This window comes from Pongo pygmaeus, chromosome 12, assembly GCF_028885625.2.
Source record: "Pongo pygmaeus isolate AG05252 chromosome 12, NHGRI_mPonPyg2-v2.0_pri, whole genome shotgun sequence".
Classification (NCBI taxonomy): Eukaryota; Metazoa; Chordata; class Mammalia; order Primates; family Hominidae; genus Pongo; species Pongo pygmaeus.
This window is the reverse complement of record NC_072385.2, coordinates 108967870-108990072: the sequence shown is the minus strand read 5'-3', so window position 1 is coordinate 108990072 and position 22203 is coordinate 108967870. Positions and strand designations below refer to the sequence as shown.

Below are 22203 nucleotides of genomic sequence, written 5' to 3'. Positions count from 1 at the left end.
AATTATGCAATTTTACACATGATATCAATATTGGTTGTTTCATATAATTCTGGATCTCTCCCCAAACCACCAACAATACTGGATATAGGTTTTGTCAAAAAGGCTTTCTTACCTCATAGAAGAAGGGATGTCCAGCCATATCAAAGATGTTAACTTTGATTTCTCTGTCTCTGACGTGTACCCTGAAATGTTCAAATGGAAACAATCCAAAAGAAAGTCATGGTTTCTCCATTTACCTTAATATCATTTATAAATTTCAAAAGGATATGTGTATGCAATTTAAGAAGCTTTCTTAGTGCCTTTTCTTCACTCCAGATCATCTTTACAATAGCAGTCAGCAACCTGACAGATGATCCTGCCTTCTTATCCCAAGAACACTGAACCCACATGGAGTAGGCATTCTCACTTCACTTTCACCTTCACTTCTAGAAACTTTGGTCCACAGCTCCCAACCAACAAAGGGTAGCTATTACTATGGTATTAAGAAAAATTGATTTGGGATAAGTAGGAGCAAGATGAAGGAAAATGAAAAGTTTTATTTCACTTAGTAAGAGACATCTTAATTACCACTGGTTATATTTGGTTATCACACAGTAAAATAACAAAGATGTACATTAATGATGTCTAATTTTCTTGTGATCTTTATTTGAGCAAAAGCAATAGTGAATTTGTTTTCAGATATGTAGAAATAAAGAATAAAACCAAAGGGGAAACAATAACCATTCATATTAGAATTAACTACTGTTAACATCATAGCATATTTGTTTCTAGTCTTTTTTTTTCATGAAAAATCACCATTGGAAAATGATAAAGGAACATTAGAAATAATTCAAACACTAGGCTGGGCGCGGTGGCTCACGCCTGTAATCCCAGCACTATGGGAGGCCGAGACGGGCGGATCATGAGGTCAGGAGATCGAGACCATCCTGGCTAACATGGTGAAACCCTGTCCCCACTAAAAAAATAAAACAAATTAGCCAGGCATGGTGGTGGACGCCTGTAGTCCCAGCTACTCAGGAGGCTGAGGCAGGAGAATGGCATGAACCCGGGAGGTGGAGCTTGCAGTGAGCCGAGATCATGCCACTGTACTCCAACCTGGGCGACTGAGTGAGACTCCGTCTCAAAAAAAAAAAAAAAAGAAAAGAAAAATAAATAATTCAAACACTAAAGAAAAACACAAAGATGAATGTTTAAAAGTTATTCCAGGCCAACAGGTAAAGAGGGAGAGAGATGTAGTGAAATGACCTATCTATATTCCCTACGATTCCAGCCATCTCTGAGGCCCAGCTGCATCCTTGCTGCTAGATTATGTGAACTGATTAATATCCATTTTTTTTTATTTTGCTTAAGTTGGTTTGAAATAGGTTTCTGTCAATTATATCCTCCTGACTCATAATGGGACAAACATCTCTTCCAAAAAAATTTCTGCCAGAAACAAAATAGTCTGTGGAATATACCACGGTCCTTTGGCATAATATGGTAATTCTCACATCTTAGATAAACAAACTAGCTACTTATATGAATTCAGAACAAAACTATCTTAAATAGGATGTCCTACTATATCACTGATGAAATCCTATGCTTTGAAGCAGGAAAGAGGAAAAGAAAACTAGAAAGAAAGGTAAATTTCAGGCTGGATGCAGTGGCTCACACCTGTAATCCCAGCACTTTGGGAGGCCGAGGCGGACGGATCACGAGGTCAGGAGTTTGAGACCAGCCTGGCCAACATGGTGAAACCGTCTCCACTAAGAATACAAAAATTACCTGGGCGTGGTGACACGTGCCTGTAATCCCAGCTACTTGGGAGGCTGAGGCAGGAGAATCGCTTAAACCCGGGAGGCGGAAGTTACAGCAAGCTGAGGTTGCAGTGAGCTGAGATCGCGCCACTGCACTCCAGCCTGAGTGACAAGAGCGAAACTCTGTCTCACGGGAAAAAAAAAAAAAAGAATGTGAATTTCATTTTTATTTTTATTTATTTTTGAGAAGGAGTCTCACTCTGTTGCGCAGGCTGGAGTGCAGTGGTGTAATCTTGGCTCACTGCAACCTCCGCCTCCCAGGTTCAAGTGATTCTCCCACCTCAGCCTCCCAAGTAGTTGGGATTATAGGCAACTGCCACCACATCTGGCTAATTTTTGTATTTTTAGTAGAGACGGGGTTTCACCATGTTGGCCAGGCTGGTCTCAAACTCCTGGCCTCAGGTGATCTGCCCGCCTTGGCCTCCCAAAGTGCTAGGATTACAGGCATGAGCCACCATGCCAAGCCAGAAATGTGAATTTCAAATGAAGAGCTTCATACATTTCACTGTCAAGAGCTACAATTTTCATTCTTTAAAGAACATTTGCAGAAATACCCTCCGCTGCTGTCAGTTGAAAAATGGTGCTATAAGAGCATTACACAGAACTCTTGAGTTTTACTTTACCATTTACTGGGGCCACTTTAAAAAGCCATGAAGGATACATCTGAACTTGACTCCACTCTTCACCTAATCGACATTCTGCTAGCTATATGTCACAACTTTAGTCTCTACCTTCTTAAATATTGCCCTCATAGTCTAATTTGGCAAACTTCCTCTTTAGATGTATCTATCTTACCTACCAATAAATATTTGTTGAGTACCTATTAGGTATAAGCACTATGCCAGGCACTTGGAGAAAATTTATACTAATAAATTTTAAGGGAGTTTATAATCTAGCAGGAGACATTACACATATACAAATAATAACAATACAAGGCAATTTTTGGTAAGTACCATAAATAGCATAGAGAACTTTAGGATTTCTGTCATTTGCAACCAAAAAGAGTCCTGACCAATAAAGGGCATGTTTAGAAGACCTTACGGGAAAAGGAGAATGTTTTTATCTTGGAGAAATTGGCAGGGGTGTTCCAAGTGGACAGGTTGGATAATGGTGCTGAGGTAGAAAGTCTGAGGGTAGCAGTTCAGCATGGATGGAAAGTAAAGTGTGTAACGGAAAAGACAAAAGGGGGAAGGCCAGAGTGGGGCCAAGATAGTGAACACCTGAAATTTCATGTTTAGGGAGTATGCTATCTACCCCAATTCTACAGTATGGCTATTTCCTGCTAATTATATCCAACTCGTCAAGCTCAACCCCCTCCTGACTCATCTCCAGATAAATCCCCAATTGGACCCAACTTTACTTTTCCCAATTCATTTTTTTTTCTTTTTTTGGGATGAAGTCTCACTGTCGCCCAGGCTGGAGTGCAATGGCACGGTCTCAGCTCACTGCAACCTCTGCCTCCCGGGTTCAAGAGATTCTCCTGCCTCAGCATCCTGAGTAGCTGGGACTACAGGCGTGTGCCACCACACCCGGCTAATTTTTGCATTTTTCTTAGAGACAGGGTTTCACTGTGTTGGTCAGGCTGGTCTTGAACTCCTGACCTCGTTATCCGCCCGCCTTGGCCTCCCAAAGTGCTGGGATTACAGGTGTGAGCCACTGCATCTGGCCCATTTTTGCTGGATTCTAATAGCTATGAAGATCATAAACCAATAAAAAAAGTTCTCTGGTAGAAAATGTTCCACACAATATTTATAGACTTTTTAGAGAGAATATTTCAAAATGCTCTAAAAACACACCTGCTGGAAGGACCTGCTAATATAAAAACATGTTTCCTGGAAAGTTACATCTGCCATTTAGGCTCTGTGTTGACATATTCATTGCTGTAGCCTACACCTAACACGAGGCCTGGCAAATGGGATGTGCTCAATACCAATACATGGGCTGAATGAATGATATGATCACTAGATACCTGTAAAGGTCTACTATTCCTATCTTTCCCAACTTATCTTCAAAGTCTCCATTTCAAGATTACCTACACAAGAGCACTGATGCAAATATGGATCATTTTGGAAAGTTCTGAACTTCTATATAACTTACAAACCCAGGGAAACAATATACTTACTTTGTGACTCCATAGTCAATTCCAATTGTTGCCAGGTATTTAGACACAAATCTTTTCTCACAGTATCGCTTTATAATACAGCTCTAAAAAGGTAAAAAATACAGGCATTTAGTAAATATATAGTGAGAACACATACAGAATAAGTATATTTCTTCATTATGGTTCCTCCATTCATCACTATGAAAAAGCATTTTCAAAAGACAAAAGTGGCGGGGCACGTAATCACGCCTGTAATCTCAGCACTTTCGGAGGCCAAGGTGGGCGGATCACCTGAGGTCAGGAGTTCAAGATTAGCCTGGCCAACATGGTGAAACCCCATCTCTACAAAAATACAAAAATCAGCCGGGCATGGTGGCAGGCACCTGTAATCCCAGCTACTCAGGAGGCTGAGGCAGGAGAATTGTGTAAACCCGGGAGGCGGAGGTTGCAGTGAGCTGAGATTGCTGCCATTGCACTCCAGCCTGGGTGGTAAGAGTGAACTCTTGCCTTAAAAAAAAAAAAAAAAAAAGACAAAACTATAAAATAACTGAAACAAGTGTTAAAAGATTTTAATAAAAATTATTTTTAAATTCTTCCCTTATTACTAAATATGCATATGTTTTCAGTTGAGTTTTCAATCCTGTGCTCTTTTCTTCTGAAGATGTCTTCTATTCTTATGCTTTCAATGATACCACCAAAATATCTGTCTAGCCTTGACCTCACTGCCAAGACCAGATCCACATCTCCAAATATCTATTAGATTAGTTCCTTTTTTTTTTTTTTTTTGAGCCTAGGAGGAGAAGCTGCAGTGAGCCACAATGGTGCTACTGCACTCCAGCCTGGGTGGCAGAGGGAGACCCTGTATCAAAAAGAGAAAAAAAATTTCCTGTTAAATCAATTGAATTGGGTTTGTCCTACTTGCAGTAAAAAGTAGTCACTTCACAGAGTATTGTACATACTTCTAAGGTTTGCTTTTCTCTCTTAACAATAATAAATTATGGTTCCCAAGTTAACTTTAAAATAGCTCTACTCACTTTTTTATGGTTGCACAATAGTCTGTGCTATGCAAATATTCCCTCCTTTTCATTGCTTGCTAGTTACTTTGTCATTTGTTTTAATTTGCTGTTTGAGTCAATGATTATTTACTAAGGCATTCCTTAATTTTTAACTTTAAAATGCTTTACCTGTACATCATCCTATATTTTCCAAATCCTTTAAAATGAGTAAGTATGTGTTACTTTTACAACTAAGGCAAAATAATAAGTTTTTTAAAAAGTTACACTTAAATCTTTTATCCATCTAGAATTTATTTATTTATTTATTTATTTATCTATTTATTTTTGTAGAGATGGGGTTTCACCATGTTGGCCAGGATGGTCTCGATCTGAGCCCGTGAACCACCCGCCTCGGTCTCCCAAAGTGCTGAGATTACAGGCGTGAGCCACCGTGTCTGGCCTAGAATTTATTTTTGAGAAAGGAATGTAATAGGAATCCAACCTACTCTCAAATAGTAGACAGTTGTTCCAACAATATTTACTAAATGGTCTCTATTTTCCCACAATTTTACTACATTTGTTGTAAACTGAATTTCCTTATGTATTTGGGTTTATTACTGGACTCTACTCTGTTCCACTGATGTCTCCATATTTCCTTCCCAATACCAATGGGAAAAGTTTGGTAGCTTAAAAAAATTTTTTTTTAAATTAAACAATCATTTTATTGCTTGAGTACATAGACAAATTTATATGACAAGGACAGAGGCTGTAGATTACTCATTTCCAATTGGGAGGGAGGATTTGCTTGGTCTTACAATATTGAGCCAAAGGGTGACTCTACCTCTATAAAGGAAAGCATCCTTATCCTTTCTGTTCATCTCAGGATGCTTTTGAACAATAACTACTTCTTAATTAAATGGTAGAGATCTTCAGGGAGATCAGCAGCAAGTCCCTTCTTGGACTTCAGAATTCTTAAGATGCTATTGCCTGTCACAAAACGTACTTGAGCAACACCATGTGAGTTTCTCAAGAACCAAACTTGAAAACGGAATCATGTTTTAACTTCCAATACCAAACACAAACTGGAGAACACGATGATGTCAAGGCTCAGGTATCATGGCATAGTTTCCTATTTGTAAGATGGGGGTCTACTTGTATACATCACAGAAACCAACATGGGAATGCATGCAAAGCTCTCACAGACATCCAAGGAAGGTTTACCCAACACTAAGGAAAATCTTTCTGGTGGAAATTGTGAACGTTGAAAAACCATCATCACAGTGAAAAAAAATTTTTTTTTTCTTTTTAGAGACAGTCTCACTCTGTTGCCCAGGCTGGAGTGCAGTGGCACGATCTGGGCTCACTGCAACCTCCGCCTCCCAGGTTCAAGGCAATTCTCCTGCCTCAGCCTCCTGAGTAGCTGGGACTACAAGCGTGCGCCATCACACCTGGCTAATTTTTTGTATTTTAGTAGAGATGAGGTTTCACCATGTTGCCCAGGATGGTCTCGAACTCCTGAGCTCAGGCAATCTGCCTGCCTTGGCCTCCCAAAGTGCTAGAATTACAGGCGTGAGCCACTGCACCCGGCCTGAAAAATATTTTTAAATGGCTGATACAGTTAGTCTTCTTTCATTTCTCTTTTTTTTCCCCACAATTTTCTTTGTTGTTTTCACATTAATTTTTCATAAAGACTTTAGTAGTCTTGTATTACGTTCTGGGAAAAAAAAACCCTTATTGATGTTTTCACTGGAATTGAATTTCATTTGTAGGTTGAGTAATTCACATCTATACCATATTGCGTAATCCCATCTAAGGAAAAAGTATATTTTTCCATTTGCCTAAGTAATTTATATGCCTTTGTAGAGTTTGAAACTTGTCTTCATATAGGTGCTGCCTATTTCATGTTAAGTTTAAACCTAGGAACTTTATTTTTGTTGTAACTGTAAATTAAAATTGTTTTTCAATTACACATTCCAACTGAATATAATTTGGACACAATAAAGTTATTAATTTGTGGGTATTAATTGTGCTTTATTGAATTTTTATAATGTTTCTAATAGTTTTTCAGTTAATTCTCTTTGGGTTTCCAGGTAAACAATCGCATTATTAGCAAATAATGTTAATTTTACCTTCTCTTTTCTAATATTTTTATATTCTCTTACTCTTGTCTAATTGCACTGGCTAATAAAACTAGAAAAATGTTAAGTAGATGTGGTGACACTGGGCATTCTGAGCTGCTTCTAATGTTGTATCATTAGGCACAGTAAAATTACTTTTTTTTTTTTGAGACGGAGTCTTACTCTGCCGCCCAGGCTGGAGTGCAATGGCGTGATCACGGCTCACTGCAGCCTCTGCCTCTTCCGCTTCCGCTTAAGCGATTCTTCCGCCTCAGCCTCCCAAGTAGCTGGGATTAAAGGCATGCACCACCATGCCTGGCTAATTTTGCATTTTTAGTAGAGACAGGGTTTCACTATGCTGGTCTTGAACTCCTGACCTCAAGTGATCCGCCCACCTCGGCCTCCCAAAGTGCTGGTGTATTACAGGCCTGAGCTACTGTGCCCAGTCCCTAGAGGCTTAAAAAAACAAACAAACAAAAAAAAACCTCGTACACAGCTGACGTTCAAAAAAATGCTGACTTTCAGTGAATACTATGCTAGCACATACACACATAAGTAGTACGGGATCATGCTACATAGAAATAAAAAACACTAAGTAAACATTTACTGAGCATCTCCTGGGTGCTAGGCACTGGACTAGGCACTGCCTTAACAGCTGTTTCGGAGTTGATTTTGAACGCATACAACGATGGAAAGAGCACCGCAGTGGGAATGTGAAGACTTAGGTTCTAATCTTTTCTCGGTCACTGATTTGATGACCTTGGGAAGTTCTTAACCAACAGCTTCCAATTACCCAAAACGAAATAATTTGAGTGAAGAGGAGACCGTCTTGGAATTCATAAGGGAAAAGGCCTCAGGCTACCTCTGGCCTTCCCTCCCCACATAGTAAAGGAGAGTTTATAGCTGATGAACCACAGATGGGGCAGAGAGAAGGGCGGTGGAACTAACAGATATGGGGACACCACCAGAAATAAAACACAACGCAAAACAAAACAGCGCCGGACCCCGGCCATCCCTTGCACCTCCCCTGTGAAACACGTCAACGTCAGTTACGCTCTCTCGTGACGGGAATGCAGAATCTGGGCTGCCAGGCACCATTTCGCGAACCCCAAATTCTCACACGCACCCCATGACGTTCCGCCGGCTCCCAGGCCCGACTGGGGGAACTAAACTTTCATCCTCCATCTCCCGGTCCCGGACGGCCCCCTAGAACGCGGGCAAGGTATCTAGGCCGACGGCCCCTCACAGGGACCCAGGCCTTCTTACTCTTTCGGGGACACATTCAAGGCTTAGAGGCCACCCCAGGCACCATCTCCGGGAGAGTGACGTCGGAGGACGAGGGGGCAACGCAAAGGTCAAAAAGGTCGGGGAGTTTCGTTCGCGGAGCCGCACCCCCCTGCTGAGACCCGGGCCTGCTCGGGGGCGGAGAGGAGGCCGGGCCCCAGGCTGTTGAGTGGCCGCCCTTCCAGCCAATGGACACGTCGTCCCGCCACGCTGGGGCCCGCCCCTCCCGGCGCGCTGTACTCACTTTCCCCACTTCGGCGTTGCCCATGGAGATGACTTTGATGCGGAGAGACCTGCCGGGCTCCTTCCGCTTCGGCATGTTGGCCTCCATGGTCCTGGCTCTCTGGGGGCCACCCGCCTCGGTCTCTTCTTGTGCACCGCTGGCCCGTCCCTCAGGCCTCTTCGTCCAATGGCGGACCCGCTGCTCTCGTCACCGCCTGGCCTCCGCTGCTCGCCATCCCCGCCGCTGCCTGGTAGCAGGCGCGGGCGGTTGAGAGCGCGGGGAGCCGGCGGAGGGTGACGGGAGTCTCGCGATGCTAGCGCGGGGCTGCTGACGTCATCTGCAGGCCCTGGAGACGCGGCTGCAGTTACCGGGTTTCTAAGGCGTCGTCCCCTGACGGGAAGGCGACGTTGGGGGGCGGCTGGGTTTACCCTTCGAGGTGAGCGCGGCCTTGTTTTCAGGGACGCCCGGACGGGAGGCGTTTGTTGTTTTCGCAGCCGAGTCGTGGAAATGTATTGGCTCTTCAGGGCGGGTCTGGTAGTGTCTGGTCCGTTTGGGAGTGTTTTTTTTTTTCTGGATTCTTTTTCGGTTCCATGGGCCGGTCTGCTGCTCCTCTTCCCCCTCCAGTATTATGTTCCCCTTGCTTGAGATCCCCGAGGCAGACCCCAGAGCCAGGAAAGTGGGGAGGTCGGAACCCTGGTTCTAGAAGAGGGCCTTGGTGGGCAAGGCGTGAAGCGATTCTGAATCTGGTTCCTATTGTTTTTTATTTTAAATGGAGTTGTCTATTTGGAGTCAAGGCAAGAGTGTTTAGTCTTGGCCCTCCTATTACAGAGCTCTGATGGATTTGTTGACTCCTCGGTGGGAGAAAGGCTCGGCCTACTGCAGGTGTTAACGCTAGGCCAGGCTGGAGCTGTGGACGTCAGTTTCTCAGCTCCCCGCTGTTCACTTCGAACGTGACGTGACCTCGAGGTCTGCTCTCCCCTTCCCTTTAGCTGACAATGTGTCAGTGCTTGAATAAGTCAGTCTGACAGGAACGGTAATTTTTTTTTTCAGTCAATATCGTCAGTCAATATCTTCAGAACTTGACAATGATTATTTATAGTGCCCTGAAAAAGAATGGCTGCCAATTTCCCTGTATATTACAAAGACAAAAGTAGCATTGCTTCTTTTCTCACCTAACTTTAAACATCTTAAGGGAAGTGCATTACAGGAAGGCAATGAACAAAGGCTCAACATTTCATAGTAAAGTCAGATTTTCCACATTTTAATTTTAAAATGTGTTTTTTAAACATTAAGTTTTTTTTTAAGACAAGTTTATTCTGGATTGTTTTGATAAATAATATAACAATTCACTGAAGCGTCTAAAATTATTTACAAATATGAAATATAAGTCCTGGTTAGAATTTGGATAGTTTTAAAGCTTAGAAGAATCCACATGCTAACTTCTCAGTATAATTTAATAAATCAAATTACTAAACATGTAATTTCTTCGACAGTTCACCTTTGGCCCTGTAATAGGGTAACTGGTATTGTGGAAGAATAATTATAAAATGTCAAATCTTCAGCTGTTATGACTGATTAAGTATGGTGCTGTTGAGACCAAGCAGTAAAACATGCCAGAGATTTAAATTGATTACTGTTTTTTCATATTGATGGTTTTGGTTTTGTTTTTGTTTTTGTTTTGAGACAGAGTTTCACTCTTGTTGCCCAGGCTAGAGTGCAGTGGCACAATCTCTGCTCACTGCAACCCCTGCGTCCCGGGTTCAAGCGATTCACCTGCCTCAGCCACCCGAGTAGCTAGGATTACAGGCACCCACCACCATACCCAGATAATTTTTGTATTTTTAGTAGAGACGGGGTTTCACCATATTGGCCAGGCTGGTCTCGAACCCCTGACCTCAGGTGACCCTCCTGCCTTGGCCTCCCAAAGTATTGGGATTACAGGCATGAGCCACAGCGTCCGGCCCATACTGATGCTTTTGACATTTATTGTATATAGCTACATTTTCTACTGTATGTATTAAATTAGTTTGGAATTGAAAGAGCAAGAAAGTTGTTTTTTTTCCCCCACTCTTTGAATATTAAAAAAAAAAAAATCAGCACGAGTTAGCTGCTTTTTCCATAGTATGGACCTGGGAGGTATAGTGTGAGCATGGATTCTGGAGCCAGCCCGATACACTTAATCTTGGCATATGTTATAGGCATGAGGTGGTGATAAGGATTGTAGGAGATAATGCACAGGAAGTACATAGTAGTCTCCTAGCAAACAGCAGCCACATGCTCTCATTTGCTCAAACTTTTTTTATGTGTTAAGAAAAATCCTACATCTTTAATGTGTATTTTTAGAAAGTAAATTATGAAATATTTTGGACATACTTAAAGGTATAAATTATAATGGAATGAATAGCCATGTATCCCCCACCCAATTTAAGAAATAAAATATCACCACTGGGCATGGTAGCCCACCCCATAATCCCAGCACCTTGGGAGGCCAAGGCCAGTGGATCATTTGAGCCCAGGAGTTCAAGATCAGCCTGGGCAACATGGCAGAACCCTGTCTCTACGGAAAAAAAAGTTAGCCGTTGTGGTGGCCCAAGCCTGTAGTCCCAGCCACGCGGGAGGCTGAGGTGGGAGAATCACCTGAGCCTGGGAGGTTGAGGCCACAGTGAGCTGTGGTCGTGCCACTGCACTCCAGCCTGGGCAACAAAGTTGGACCGTGTCTCTAAATAAATAAATGAAAAAAGAAAACATCACTGATACTGTGCATAGCCTTTCCCAATACATCCCTCTTCCCTCTCTAGAAACAGTTGCAACAATCTGAGTGCTGCTTTAATTTCCAGGCATTTAAAATTGTTTTACTATGTATGAATATATACCTTAAAATGTAGTATTGCATTTGATCTTTCAAAACTGTTTTGAAATAATTTTACACAGAAAATTTCAAGAATGATACCAAAAAATCTTGTCTACCCTTTATCCAAATTCATCAGTTGTTAACATTTTGTCCCATTTTTTCTATCACTTGTGCTATCTATATGTACATGTATACTCAAATGTTTCTGAGTAGTTTGAGGTTTTTTTGCAGACATTTTAATAGATAGATATACATAGATAGATATAAACACAGGCCCAGCTTGGTGGCTCACACCTATAATCCCAGCACTTCGGGATGCCAAGATGGGTAGATCACTTGAGGTTAGGAGTTCGAGACCAGCCTTGCCAACATGGTGAAACCCCATCTCTACTAAAAATACAAAAATTAGCCAGATGTGGTGGCAGGCACCTGTAATCCCAGTGACTTGGGAGGCTGAGGCAGGAGAATTGCTGAAAAAAAAATATAAACACATATATAATATATACACTTATATATAGTGTCTGTATATATACATATATATAAATATATGTCATATTTACCTATATATGTAAATATATATGTATTTCTTTTTTTTAGAGAAGGAGTCTCACTATGTTGCCCAGGCTGGTTTTGAACTCCTGGGCTCAAGCAGTCCTCCTGCCTCAGCCTCCCAAAGTGCTGAGATTATAGGCATAAGCCAGTGCACCCAGCCAGCTTGTTTCTTTATCTATAAATAATTCAATGTGTGTTTCCTCAGAAGGACTTTCTTCTACATGGCAACAGTAATTTATCAAAATCAGAAAATACAGCATTTATACAGCACTATTATAAAATCCTGTGGTTTGAATCAAACTGTGCACTGAGGACCTCACATCCCCACAGTAAATCCACAGGGGGATATCTGGAATAGCTTGCATTCTAAATTTTCAAGGCAAACAAAATGAAATCTAAACGACTGTGCAAAACTACTAGCTTGAGGTTGTTTACAGTTTCAACAATAGATGGCGCCAAATTCCTTGGCTATGTCATGTCTTGGGGCATCTGGGCTTTCCAGTTGGTTGTGATGAAAAGTGAGTACACTGGCCCGGGCGCGGTGGCTCACGCCTGTAATCCCAGCACTCTGGGAGGCCGAGGCGGGCGGATCATGAGGTCAGGAGATCGAGACCATCCTGGCTAACACGGTGAAACCTCGTCACTACTAAAAAATGCAAAAAATTAGCCGGGCGTGGTGGTAGGCGCCTGTAATCCCAGCTACTCGGGAGGCTGAGGCAGGAGGATACCTTGAACCTGGAAGGTGGAGGTTGCAGTGAGCCGATTTAGCACCACTGCATTCCAGCCTGGGTGACAGAGCGAGACTCCATCTCAAAAAAACAAAGAAACAAACAGACAAAAAAGCGGAGATGCTGAAAGCACTGTGAACAAAGAAAATTTGGGAAACTTTTATCTAATTCACAGTTAGCACTCAAATTTCACCGTTTATCCCAATAATATTCTTTATAGATATGTTTGACTTGGTCAACTGGTCTAGGATCTAATCTAGGATCATTTAGTTATATATCTTTAGTCTTTAAGCTGGAATGGTTCCTCAGCTTTTCTTATTCTTTCAAAATGACAGTTATTTTTAGAATATTCCTCAATTTGTGTTTGTTTGTGTATTCTTGAAATTAGAGTCAGTTATGTTATATTTGGCTGGAATACCACAGAAAAGATGTTATGGGCCAGTGTGGTGGCTCATGCCTGTAATCCCAGCACTTTGGGAAGTCAAGGTGGGCAGATTACCTGAGGTCAGGAGTTCGAGACCAGCCTGGCCAACATGGTGAAACCGTGTCCCTACCAAAAATACAAAAAAATTAGCTGAGCATGGTTGCACGTGTCTGTATTCCCAGCTACTCGGGAGGCTGAGGCACAAGAATTGCTTGAATCTGGGAGGCAGAGGTTACGGTGAGCCGAGATCATGCCACTGCACTCTAGCCTGGGTGACAGAGCAAGACTCCGTCTAAACAAACAAACAAACAAAGATACTGTGTCCTTATTGGGCAGCATATCATTTGGGATGCCAATTTTTTCCATTTATTAATGATGCTTACTTTAGTTCATTGGTTAAGATGGGGTTCATGAGGCTGATCTACAGTAAAGTGACTTTTCCCTTTGTAATAAATAATTTTTAAAGGGATACTTGGAGATTACGTGGCTATCCTGTCTTCACTGAACTTTCACCCACAAATTTTTAGAATCCAGTGATTACTTATGGCTGAAGAGATTATTACTATGATGGATGCAAAATGCTGATTTTCCAACTCCATCATTGCATTTATATTTATTACTTGGTATTCTACCATAAGGGAAAGCTTTCCTTTCTCATTCATTCATTTATATCAGTATGGCCTTGTATATGCTTATTTTACTCCATGAATATTATTATTTATTTTGATACTCAGGTTGGCTCCTATGTCCTTTTGATGTCTTTACCTTTGTTGTTGTTGTTGTTTCTGTTTGTTTAGCACTTTCTTACTTTTTAAAAAAAATTTTTTTTAGAGACTGTCTTGCTCTGCTGCCCAGGCTGGAGTGCAGTGGCTCAATCTCGGCTCACTGCAACCTCCACCTCCCAGGTTCTAGCAATTCTCCTGCTTCAGCCTCCTGAGTAGCTGGGATTACAGGCGCATGCCGCCACACTTGGCTAATTTTTTGTATTTTAGTAGAGACGGTTTCCCAGGCTGGTCTCGAACTCCTGAGCTCAGGCAATCCACCCGCCTCAGCCTCCCAAAGTGCTAAGATTACAGGCTTGAGCCACCACGCCCAGTCACTTTCTTACTTTCTTAGCACAGCAACAAGTCCTGCTTCCAAGGATCCTTTTAATGGAGGATGGTATTTAGAAACCAAGATCTGGGTGCTAGGTGTGCTCAGTAGTACTAGAGTGTCTTTGCTTTTGGACCTTTCAGTTGATTGAGCCAAAAAAGAGATATACGTACATATATACATGCATCTGAATCCATTTATTAAGGTATAGTTTATATGGATAATACCAATGCATTTTAGCATAACAGGATTTGTTCTAGTCTTCCCCCTTTCCATAATTATGACTTCCTGCTTCAACAGTGAGAAACTTGGCTCCTTTTATCCTCAGTATATTTACTCATTTGCTCAATCCTACGCTACATAGGAAGTAGTTTCGGAGTTGCTAACCCATACCATTTTAAAAAACAAAAGCCCTTTGAACTAGAGTTCAGTATTTGTTTATGACTTTTTGTCCAAAACTGACAAATACAGTTTGTCATATAATATAAGTATTGTGTTCAAACGTTAGTTGGATTAATCCTTTTTTTTCCTTCTTCAGTGTGGTTATGGTTTGCATTCGAAATACAATTAAGCTCATTTGTTTCTTTAGTATTGTAGCTTCAGTTTTTTGCCCCTCATGATTAGTGACTTTATTAACGTTTTTGGGTATGTAAAACATTAACAGATTCAAAGTTAAAGTAATACAATCAGTATACCCACACGAGTGTCACTTTCACCCTTCATTCCAATCCTTTTCACCACTTCCCACCTACCTGCTGTGGGCAACCAATCACACAGACTGTGATTTACTCCTTCCTATGTTTTTTATAGAAAATAGTTACATGTATATTTTCTCATTTCTCTTTCTGACACAAAAAAGTAACATTATATGTGTGTGCACAATTTTGAAATTTGCTTTTACACTTATATTCTGGAAAGGACCACATGCTATTTCAGTATTATGTAAAAAAAGATCATACTCCTTTTTTATAGCTACACAGCACAGTATCCCATTGTGTGCATATACATTTTTTTTTTCAGTTAATATATTTAGGGGCATTTATGTATTTTTGTACTATTGTGGATATGTCTTCAAGGTAAAATTCTTTAAAAAATGGAATTACTGGGTCAAAGGTAAATGTAAATTTACTTTTATTATATATTGCCGAATTCTGTAAGGTAACATTTTGAGAATTTTTGCATTAATATTCTTAAGTAATGTTGGAAGTAAGTAATATTATTAAGTAATACTAAAGTAATTTTATGCTACCTTTGCCTTGTTTAGATACTAATGTTATACTTGCATCATAGGCCAGGTGCCGTGGCTCACGTCTGTAACCCCAGCACTTTCATAAGTGGAAGTGGGAGGATCTGTTGAGGCCAGGAGATGAAGACCAGCCCTGGCAACATAGTGAGACCCTGTCTCTATAAAAATAAAGACTCAGGCAGGAGAATCACTTGAGCCCAGGAGTTCAAGGTTACAGTGAACTATGATCTCACCACTGCACCCCAGCCTGGGTGACAGACCAAGAGCTTGTCCCTCAAAATCCCACCAACACACACATAGTTGGAAGTTTTAAAAAATGTTTCTATGCTCTGGAATAATTTATCTGACAAATTTTTTTTTTTTCCAGAGACGAGGCATCGCCATGTTTCCCAGGCTGGTCTCAAACTCCTGAGCTCAAGTGACCCTCCTGCCTTGGCCTCCCAGAGTGCTGGGATTACAGGCATGAGCAATGGTGCCTGGCCCAAAATTCATACATTAACAAAAGTAGGGAGAATAAAGTAATGAACACTCATTTTCCACCTTCAGCAATATCAACGTGAATCAATCTTGTTTCATCTATACCCCAGATTATTTTGGGGCAAACTATAAATATAGTTATACTATAACTATCCATATCTTATTATGTACTTTAGAAGGTGAAGCTCTTAAAATACAGACATAAATGAAATCTAACTGGCATACTGTGGTAAGCCGAATTCTAAGATGGCCTCCAAGATTCCTGGCCCCTGGTACACACATACCTTTTCCCAGTTAGTTAATCAAACATGAATTTGGGTGCTGCTACAAAGGGATTTTGGTAATTAAGTTCCCAGATCAGTTGTTTTTACGCTAAGGCTATTATCCTCCATGGGCCTGACCCAATCAGATGAGTCCTTAAGTAGGATAGGGCTTTTCCTGGCAAGAGATATTAAAAATGTGAGAAGCATTCAATAGGAGGAAGGTTCTCCAGGATGGAAGGGGATACTTAGCAAGGACCTAAGAGTGGCCTCTTGGAGCTAAGAGTAACCCCCAGCCAACAGCAAGAAAATGAGCACCTCAGTCCTACAACCAGAAGTAACTGAATTCTGCCAAAAACCTGAATGAGCTTGGAAGGAGCTCCTGAGCTCTGATGAGAACCTAGCTGTCTGCTACCTTCCTTGCAGCCTCGTGAGACTTTTTTTTTTGAGACAGGGTCTCGCTCTGTTGCCCAGGCTGGAGTGCAGTGGCATGATGTCAGCTCACTGCAACCTCTGGCTCCCAGGTTCAAGTGATTCTCCTGCCTCAGTCTCCCGAGTAGCTGGGATTACAGGCACCTGTCACCACACCCGGCTAATTTTGTATTTTTAGTAGAGATGGGGTTTCACCACGTTGGCCAGGATGGTCTTGAACTCATGACCTCAAGCGATCTGCCCACCTCAGCCTCCCAAAGTGCTGGGATTACAGGCGTGAACCACTGCACCCAGCCTACTCTTTTTTTTTTTTTTTTTTTAGATAGGGTCTCTCTGTTGCCCAGGCTGGAATGCAGTGGCACAATCATACCTCACTGCAGCCTTGCCCTCCTGGGCTCAAGTGATCCTCCTATCTCAGTCTTCCGAGTAGCTGTGACTACAGGTCTGTAGCACCATGCCTGGCTAGTTATTTTTTGTAGAGGCAAGCTCTCACTATGTTGCCCAGGCTAGTCTTAAATTCCTCACCTCGAATGAGCGTCCCACCACAGCCTCCCAAAATGCTGGGATTACAGGCCTGAGCCACCATCCTGGCCCCTTGTGAGATTTCTAGGCTAGAGAACCCAGCCTCTGTATGCCTTATAATCTGACCTACAGGACTGCAAGATGTTTAATGTCTGTTGTTTGAAACTGTTGAATTTGCAGTAATCTGTTATGCAGCAATAGAAAACTAATATACATACTGAAAAGTTGGTAGTAATTCCTCTCAGTGACTAAGTTTTTGTGGGAAAGTTTTTAACTACAAATTCAATTTTTTAAGGAGTTCTGCTTCCAGTATGGTAGTGTAAACCCTTTCAGATAATTCTCCCGCTGATTAAAAAACACTAACAGGGCTGGGCGTGGTGGCTCATGCCTGTAATTCCAGCACTTTGGGAGGCCAAGGCAGGCAGATCACTTGAGGCCAGGAGTTCGAGACCAGCCTGCACAACATGACAAAACCCCATCTGTACTAAAAATATAAAAATCAGCTGGGTGTGGTGGTACACACCTGTACTCCTAGCGACTTGGGAGGCTGAGGTGGGAGGATTGGTTGAATCCAAGAGCCAGAGATTGCAATGAGCCGAGATCATGCCATCACACTCCAGCCTGGGTAACAGAGTGAGACTCTTCCTCAAGAAAGAAAAAAAGAGAGAGAGAAGGAGGGGGAGGGGAGAGAGGGAGGGAGGGAGGGAAGAAAGGAAAGGAAGGAAAAAACTACTGGGAGATTCTGAAGAGTAACAGAAACCAGGCAAATGGTAGAGGAGAGTAAAAATCTTGGAGAAGTACCTGGCATGGGGATGAGTCTCTCCTGACCAATGTAAGAACCTTAGAACCCTGACTCTACTGAGCCTTCCTTATTAGGGGTAGAGGGTCTTAGTTTGGAGTCTGCGAGCATGGATATTGTGCTTCCATGTACACATCCATGTATTCATCCTACTACAGACTATCCCAAAAAGTGTGTGGGAGTTCGTATTTTCCAAAAATTGCTGTGACAACATCTCCCATTCCATATGACCTTTTTTTATATAGTGGCAAAATACACATAACAAAATGTATCATTTTAACCATTTAAAAATGTACAGCTCAGTGGCATTAAGCACATTCACATTGTACAACCATCACTGCCATCTTTTCCAGAACTTTTTCATCTTCCCAAACTGACATTCCATACCATTGAGCACTAACTCTCTATTCTCTCCTCCCCCCAGCCCATGGGACCCATCATTCTGCTTTTGTCTCTATTAATTTGAGTACTCTAGGCACCTCATACGAGTAGGATGGCTGGCTTATTTCACTTAGCATAATGTCTTCAAGGTTCCCATATGAAATTCTTACAGTGGGATTGAGACTCCTCTCCATAGGTCTATGTTCCTCTCCTTTGAATCTGGGTGGAATTGTAACTATGGTGTTAGTGACGTTATGCCACCTCCAAAACTAAGTCATAAAAGGCAATGCAATTTCCTTCTGGTTCTCTTGGAATGCTCACTTTTGGAATCCAGCCACCAAACCGTGAAGATTCCAGCTCTTCATGGAGAGGACCATGGAGAGACAAACAAGCTCCCCACTCACACCCACAACCACAGCTGAGCTCCCATATGACAATCAGCACCAACTTGCCAGCTATGGGATTGAGCCATCTTGAAAGTGCCAAGACAATGAAGCAAAGATGCCAACAAGCAGTGGAATGTAGTAATAAGGAACACATAACAAGTGATATTCAGTAATATGGACAGGTAGAAAATTGTCATTAACCCCGCCAAGAAATTTGAGCTCAGAGCAAGGCGCCAATTTCTTGGGAGACATCCTGGGGTGCCTAGCAAATTACTAGTAGTGCTCGAATGCTATCTTCCTTCTGTTATTTGAATGCCAAGTTCACTTGCAGCTCATGGCCTTTGTATATAGACCTCTGCCTAAAACACCCTTCTCTAGATCTTGAGGTTCTCCAGCCATAGAGAGGAGATTTTGGCACAAACCAATGTTTCCACCTACGTATCTAGTTGCAGTTAATGGCACCCAATTGCCTAATAAAAATGTAGGGAAGGGAAGGGAAAGGAAGGGAAGGGTAAGGAAGGGTAGCAGAGGGAAGGGGAGGGGAGGGAAGGAGAGGGAGAAGGGAAAGGAAAGTAAAGAAAGGAGGGAAATCTTTAGAGCTATGGCACAGGGCTCTACTTTTTGACCCAGCTCTCTTTAACAATTTGGGTAAATATATAGGAGAGATATATTAAAAAGTTGTGGATTGGCTGGGTGCAATGGCTCACACCTGTAATCCTAGCACTTTGGGAGGCTGAGGTTGGTGTATTGCTTGAGGTCAGGAGTTCAAGACCAGCCTGGGCAACATAATGAGACCATCTCTACCAAAAAATACAAAAATTATCTGAGTGTGGTGGCAGGCACTTGTAGTCCCAGCTGGTCTGGGGGCAGAGGAGGGAGGATTACTTGAACCTGGGAGGCAGAGGTTGCAATGGGCTGGGATCGAGCCATTGCACTCCAGCCTGGGTGAAAGAAAGAGATGTTGTCTCAAAAAAAAAAAAAAAAAAGTTGTGGATAACAATTCAAAATTGCGAACAATGTTGGTTTTTGTTTTACCTTTTTAGACACAGGGTCTTGCTCAGTCACCCAGGGTAGAGTGTGGTGGTATGATCATACCTCACTACAGCCTCAACCTCCTAGCCTCAAGGAATCCTCCCATCTGAGTCTCCCAAGTAGTTAGGACTACAGGCATATGCCACCAAGCCAGGCTAATTTTGTTTTCTTTTTTGCAGAGACGCCTTGCTATGTTGACCAGGCTGGTCTTGAACTCTTGGCCTTGAGTTGTCCTGCCTCGGCCTCCCAAAGTGCTGGGATGATAGGCATGAGCTACCACATCTAGCCAACAATATTGCTTATAATGGACAACTGATAAAGGTTTTTTTTTTTTTTGAGACAGAGTCTCACTCTGTCACCCAGGCTGGAGTGTAGTGGCATGATCTCAGCTCGCTGCAATCTCTGCCTCCTGGGTTCAAGTGATTCTCCTGCTTTAGCCTCCTGAGTAACTGGGACTACAGGCGTGTGCCTCCACCCCCATATAATTTTTGAATTTTTAATAGAGACGGGGTTTCACTCTGTTAGCCAGGCACATGTTGAACTCCTGACCTCAGGTGATCCACCCGCCTTGGCCTCCCAAAGTGGTGGGATTACAGGCATGAGCCACCATCCCTGGCCCTGAAAGAATATTTTAAATGATCAGTCTGCTGCTGATTGATTATGCATATTAGCAGCTTGACTCAATTTTAACATTTTGCAGTTGAAGTCCATCAACATTACTTATACAGTACTCACATTTCTAAGAGGTATATACCTAGGAGTTGAATTGCTTTGTCATAGGGTACGTCTGTTCAGCTTTGGTTGGTACTGCCAAACAGTGTTCCAAAGTGGCTGTCAATTTACACTCCCACCAACAGTGAATGAGAGTTCCAGCTGTTCCAAATTCTCATTGGCCCCTCAATTTTGCTAGTCTTTTAATTTTAGCCTTCCTTAGACATTTGTAGTAGTATCTAATTGTAGTTTTAATTTGCATTTTCCTGGTGACTAATGAGATTGAGTGCCTTTTCATATTTTTAAAGGTCGTTTCTTCTTGTATTAATTACCTGTTGCACGGCACAATGGCTCAAACCTGTAATCCCAGCACTTTGGGAGGCCAAGGCGGGCAGGCTCACTTGAGCCCAGGAGTTCAAGACCAGCCTGGGCAACGTTAGGGAGACCCTGTCTCTACAAAAATTAGCTGGACATGGTGGCGCAGGCCTGTGAGCCCAGCTACTTGGGAGGCTGAGGTGGGAGGATCACCTGAGCCCAGGAGGTTGAGGCTGCAATGAGCTGTGATTCCACCACTGCACCCCAGCCTGGGTGACAGAGAGAGACCCTGTCTCAAAAAAAAAAAAAAAAAAAAAAAGTACTTGTTCAATTATCTGATGTTTTATTGAGTTGCTTATTTTTTTCTTACTGATTTGTAAAAATCTTTATATGTTCTACATATATTATTTATCTATATTCTTTATCAGATATATACACTTTGCTCCAGAATATTTGTAGCACTACTATTAGTAATAGTAAAAAACTGGAAACAACTCATTTGTCTGGCAGTGGAGGAGTGGATAAATAGTGGTATATTCTTCCAATGGAATACTAAATCATTGCTATACAATACTATGGTACTGCTATGAATCTCACAGATGTAATAATGAGTTAAAGAAGCTAGGCACAAAAGAGTATTACTGTATGATTCCAATCATATAAAGTTCAAACCAGATCAAACTAATCAATGAACGAGGAGTCAGGATTCTGGTTATATTCGGGGATAGTGATGGAAGAGGGCTATAAGGAGGGTGTCTGGGTGCAGGTCATGTTCTAGATCTTGATCTGAGTAGGGGTTACATAGGCGTATTCACTTCATGAGAATTCAGAGGGCTGCACACTAGTGATCTGTATAATGCTCCTCTATAGTATGTCACACTTCAAAAAAGTTTACAGAAACAGTTCCTTCCTAATTTTCACAGGGCCTAAGAGCTAAAAACACAGCCCCAGCCTGATGTTTTTCTCTGCTCAGGGTTTCTTGTGCTGTGCCTGTGATAGCTCTTGGTGTCCATGGAAACCAGACAGAGACAGCGTGGTGCGGAAACAAGCCAGAGGGAAACTGGAGCCGAGAAGCTTTGCGCATGCGACAGAGGAACAGACCCCCACTCCCCTGCCCACCATGAGTCTTCCCTCCCTGTACTCTCAGATCTGTTGGCTATAGCCAGTTCCCTGCCACCACAACTGTCCACCTAGGACAACTCTGGCTGTTGCTTGTCATAATTTACACCCATAACTGCTTCCAGCCCACCTTCTCCGTCACTGGCTTTCATCTTCCCCAACCCAGCAGGAAAGTTGGCCTGGCAGGGACTCAAAACAAAACAAAAAAAAGGCCTTCCCTGGATCAGGGGACACTAATGCCTCATTAACCTTACTGAGGGCGTAAGCCCAAAAAGGCCTTTGAGTAGCCATGGTGAATGTTACAGACTCCGTGCATAAGAGCATATGCTCTTTACTCACAGTAGAGTTCTCCAGATCCTT

At 42.3% G+C, this 22203-nt stretch overlaps 1 protein-coding gene across 3 annotated transcripts in view; it reads right to left on the bottom strand.

Annotated features, from left to right (window-relative positions):
* The window catches only part of DNAJC27 (DnaJ heat shock protein family (Hsp40) member C27), a 30276-nt gene extending 19686 nt beyond the window's left edge, over positions 1 to 10590 (bottom strand). For all 3 annotated transcript variants that reach the window (XR_008500636.2, XM_054475696.2, XM_054475695.2), the window contains exons 1-3: positions 8538 to 10590; positions 3919 to 4001; positions 113 to 182 (exon numbers count right to left, since the gene is read on the bottom strand). Coding sequence is in view for 2 of the 3 variants with exons in the window: in XM_054475696.2 (XP_054331671.1) it covers positions 113 to 182; positions 3919 to 4001; positions 8538 to 8624 (240 nt within the window). In the remaining variant the exon portion in view is untranslated. The remainder of the gene's footprint in view (positions 1 to 112; positions 183 to 3918; positions 4002 to 8537) is intronic.
* Positions 10591 to 22203: the final 11613 nt, after the last annotated feature.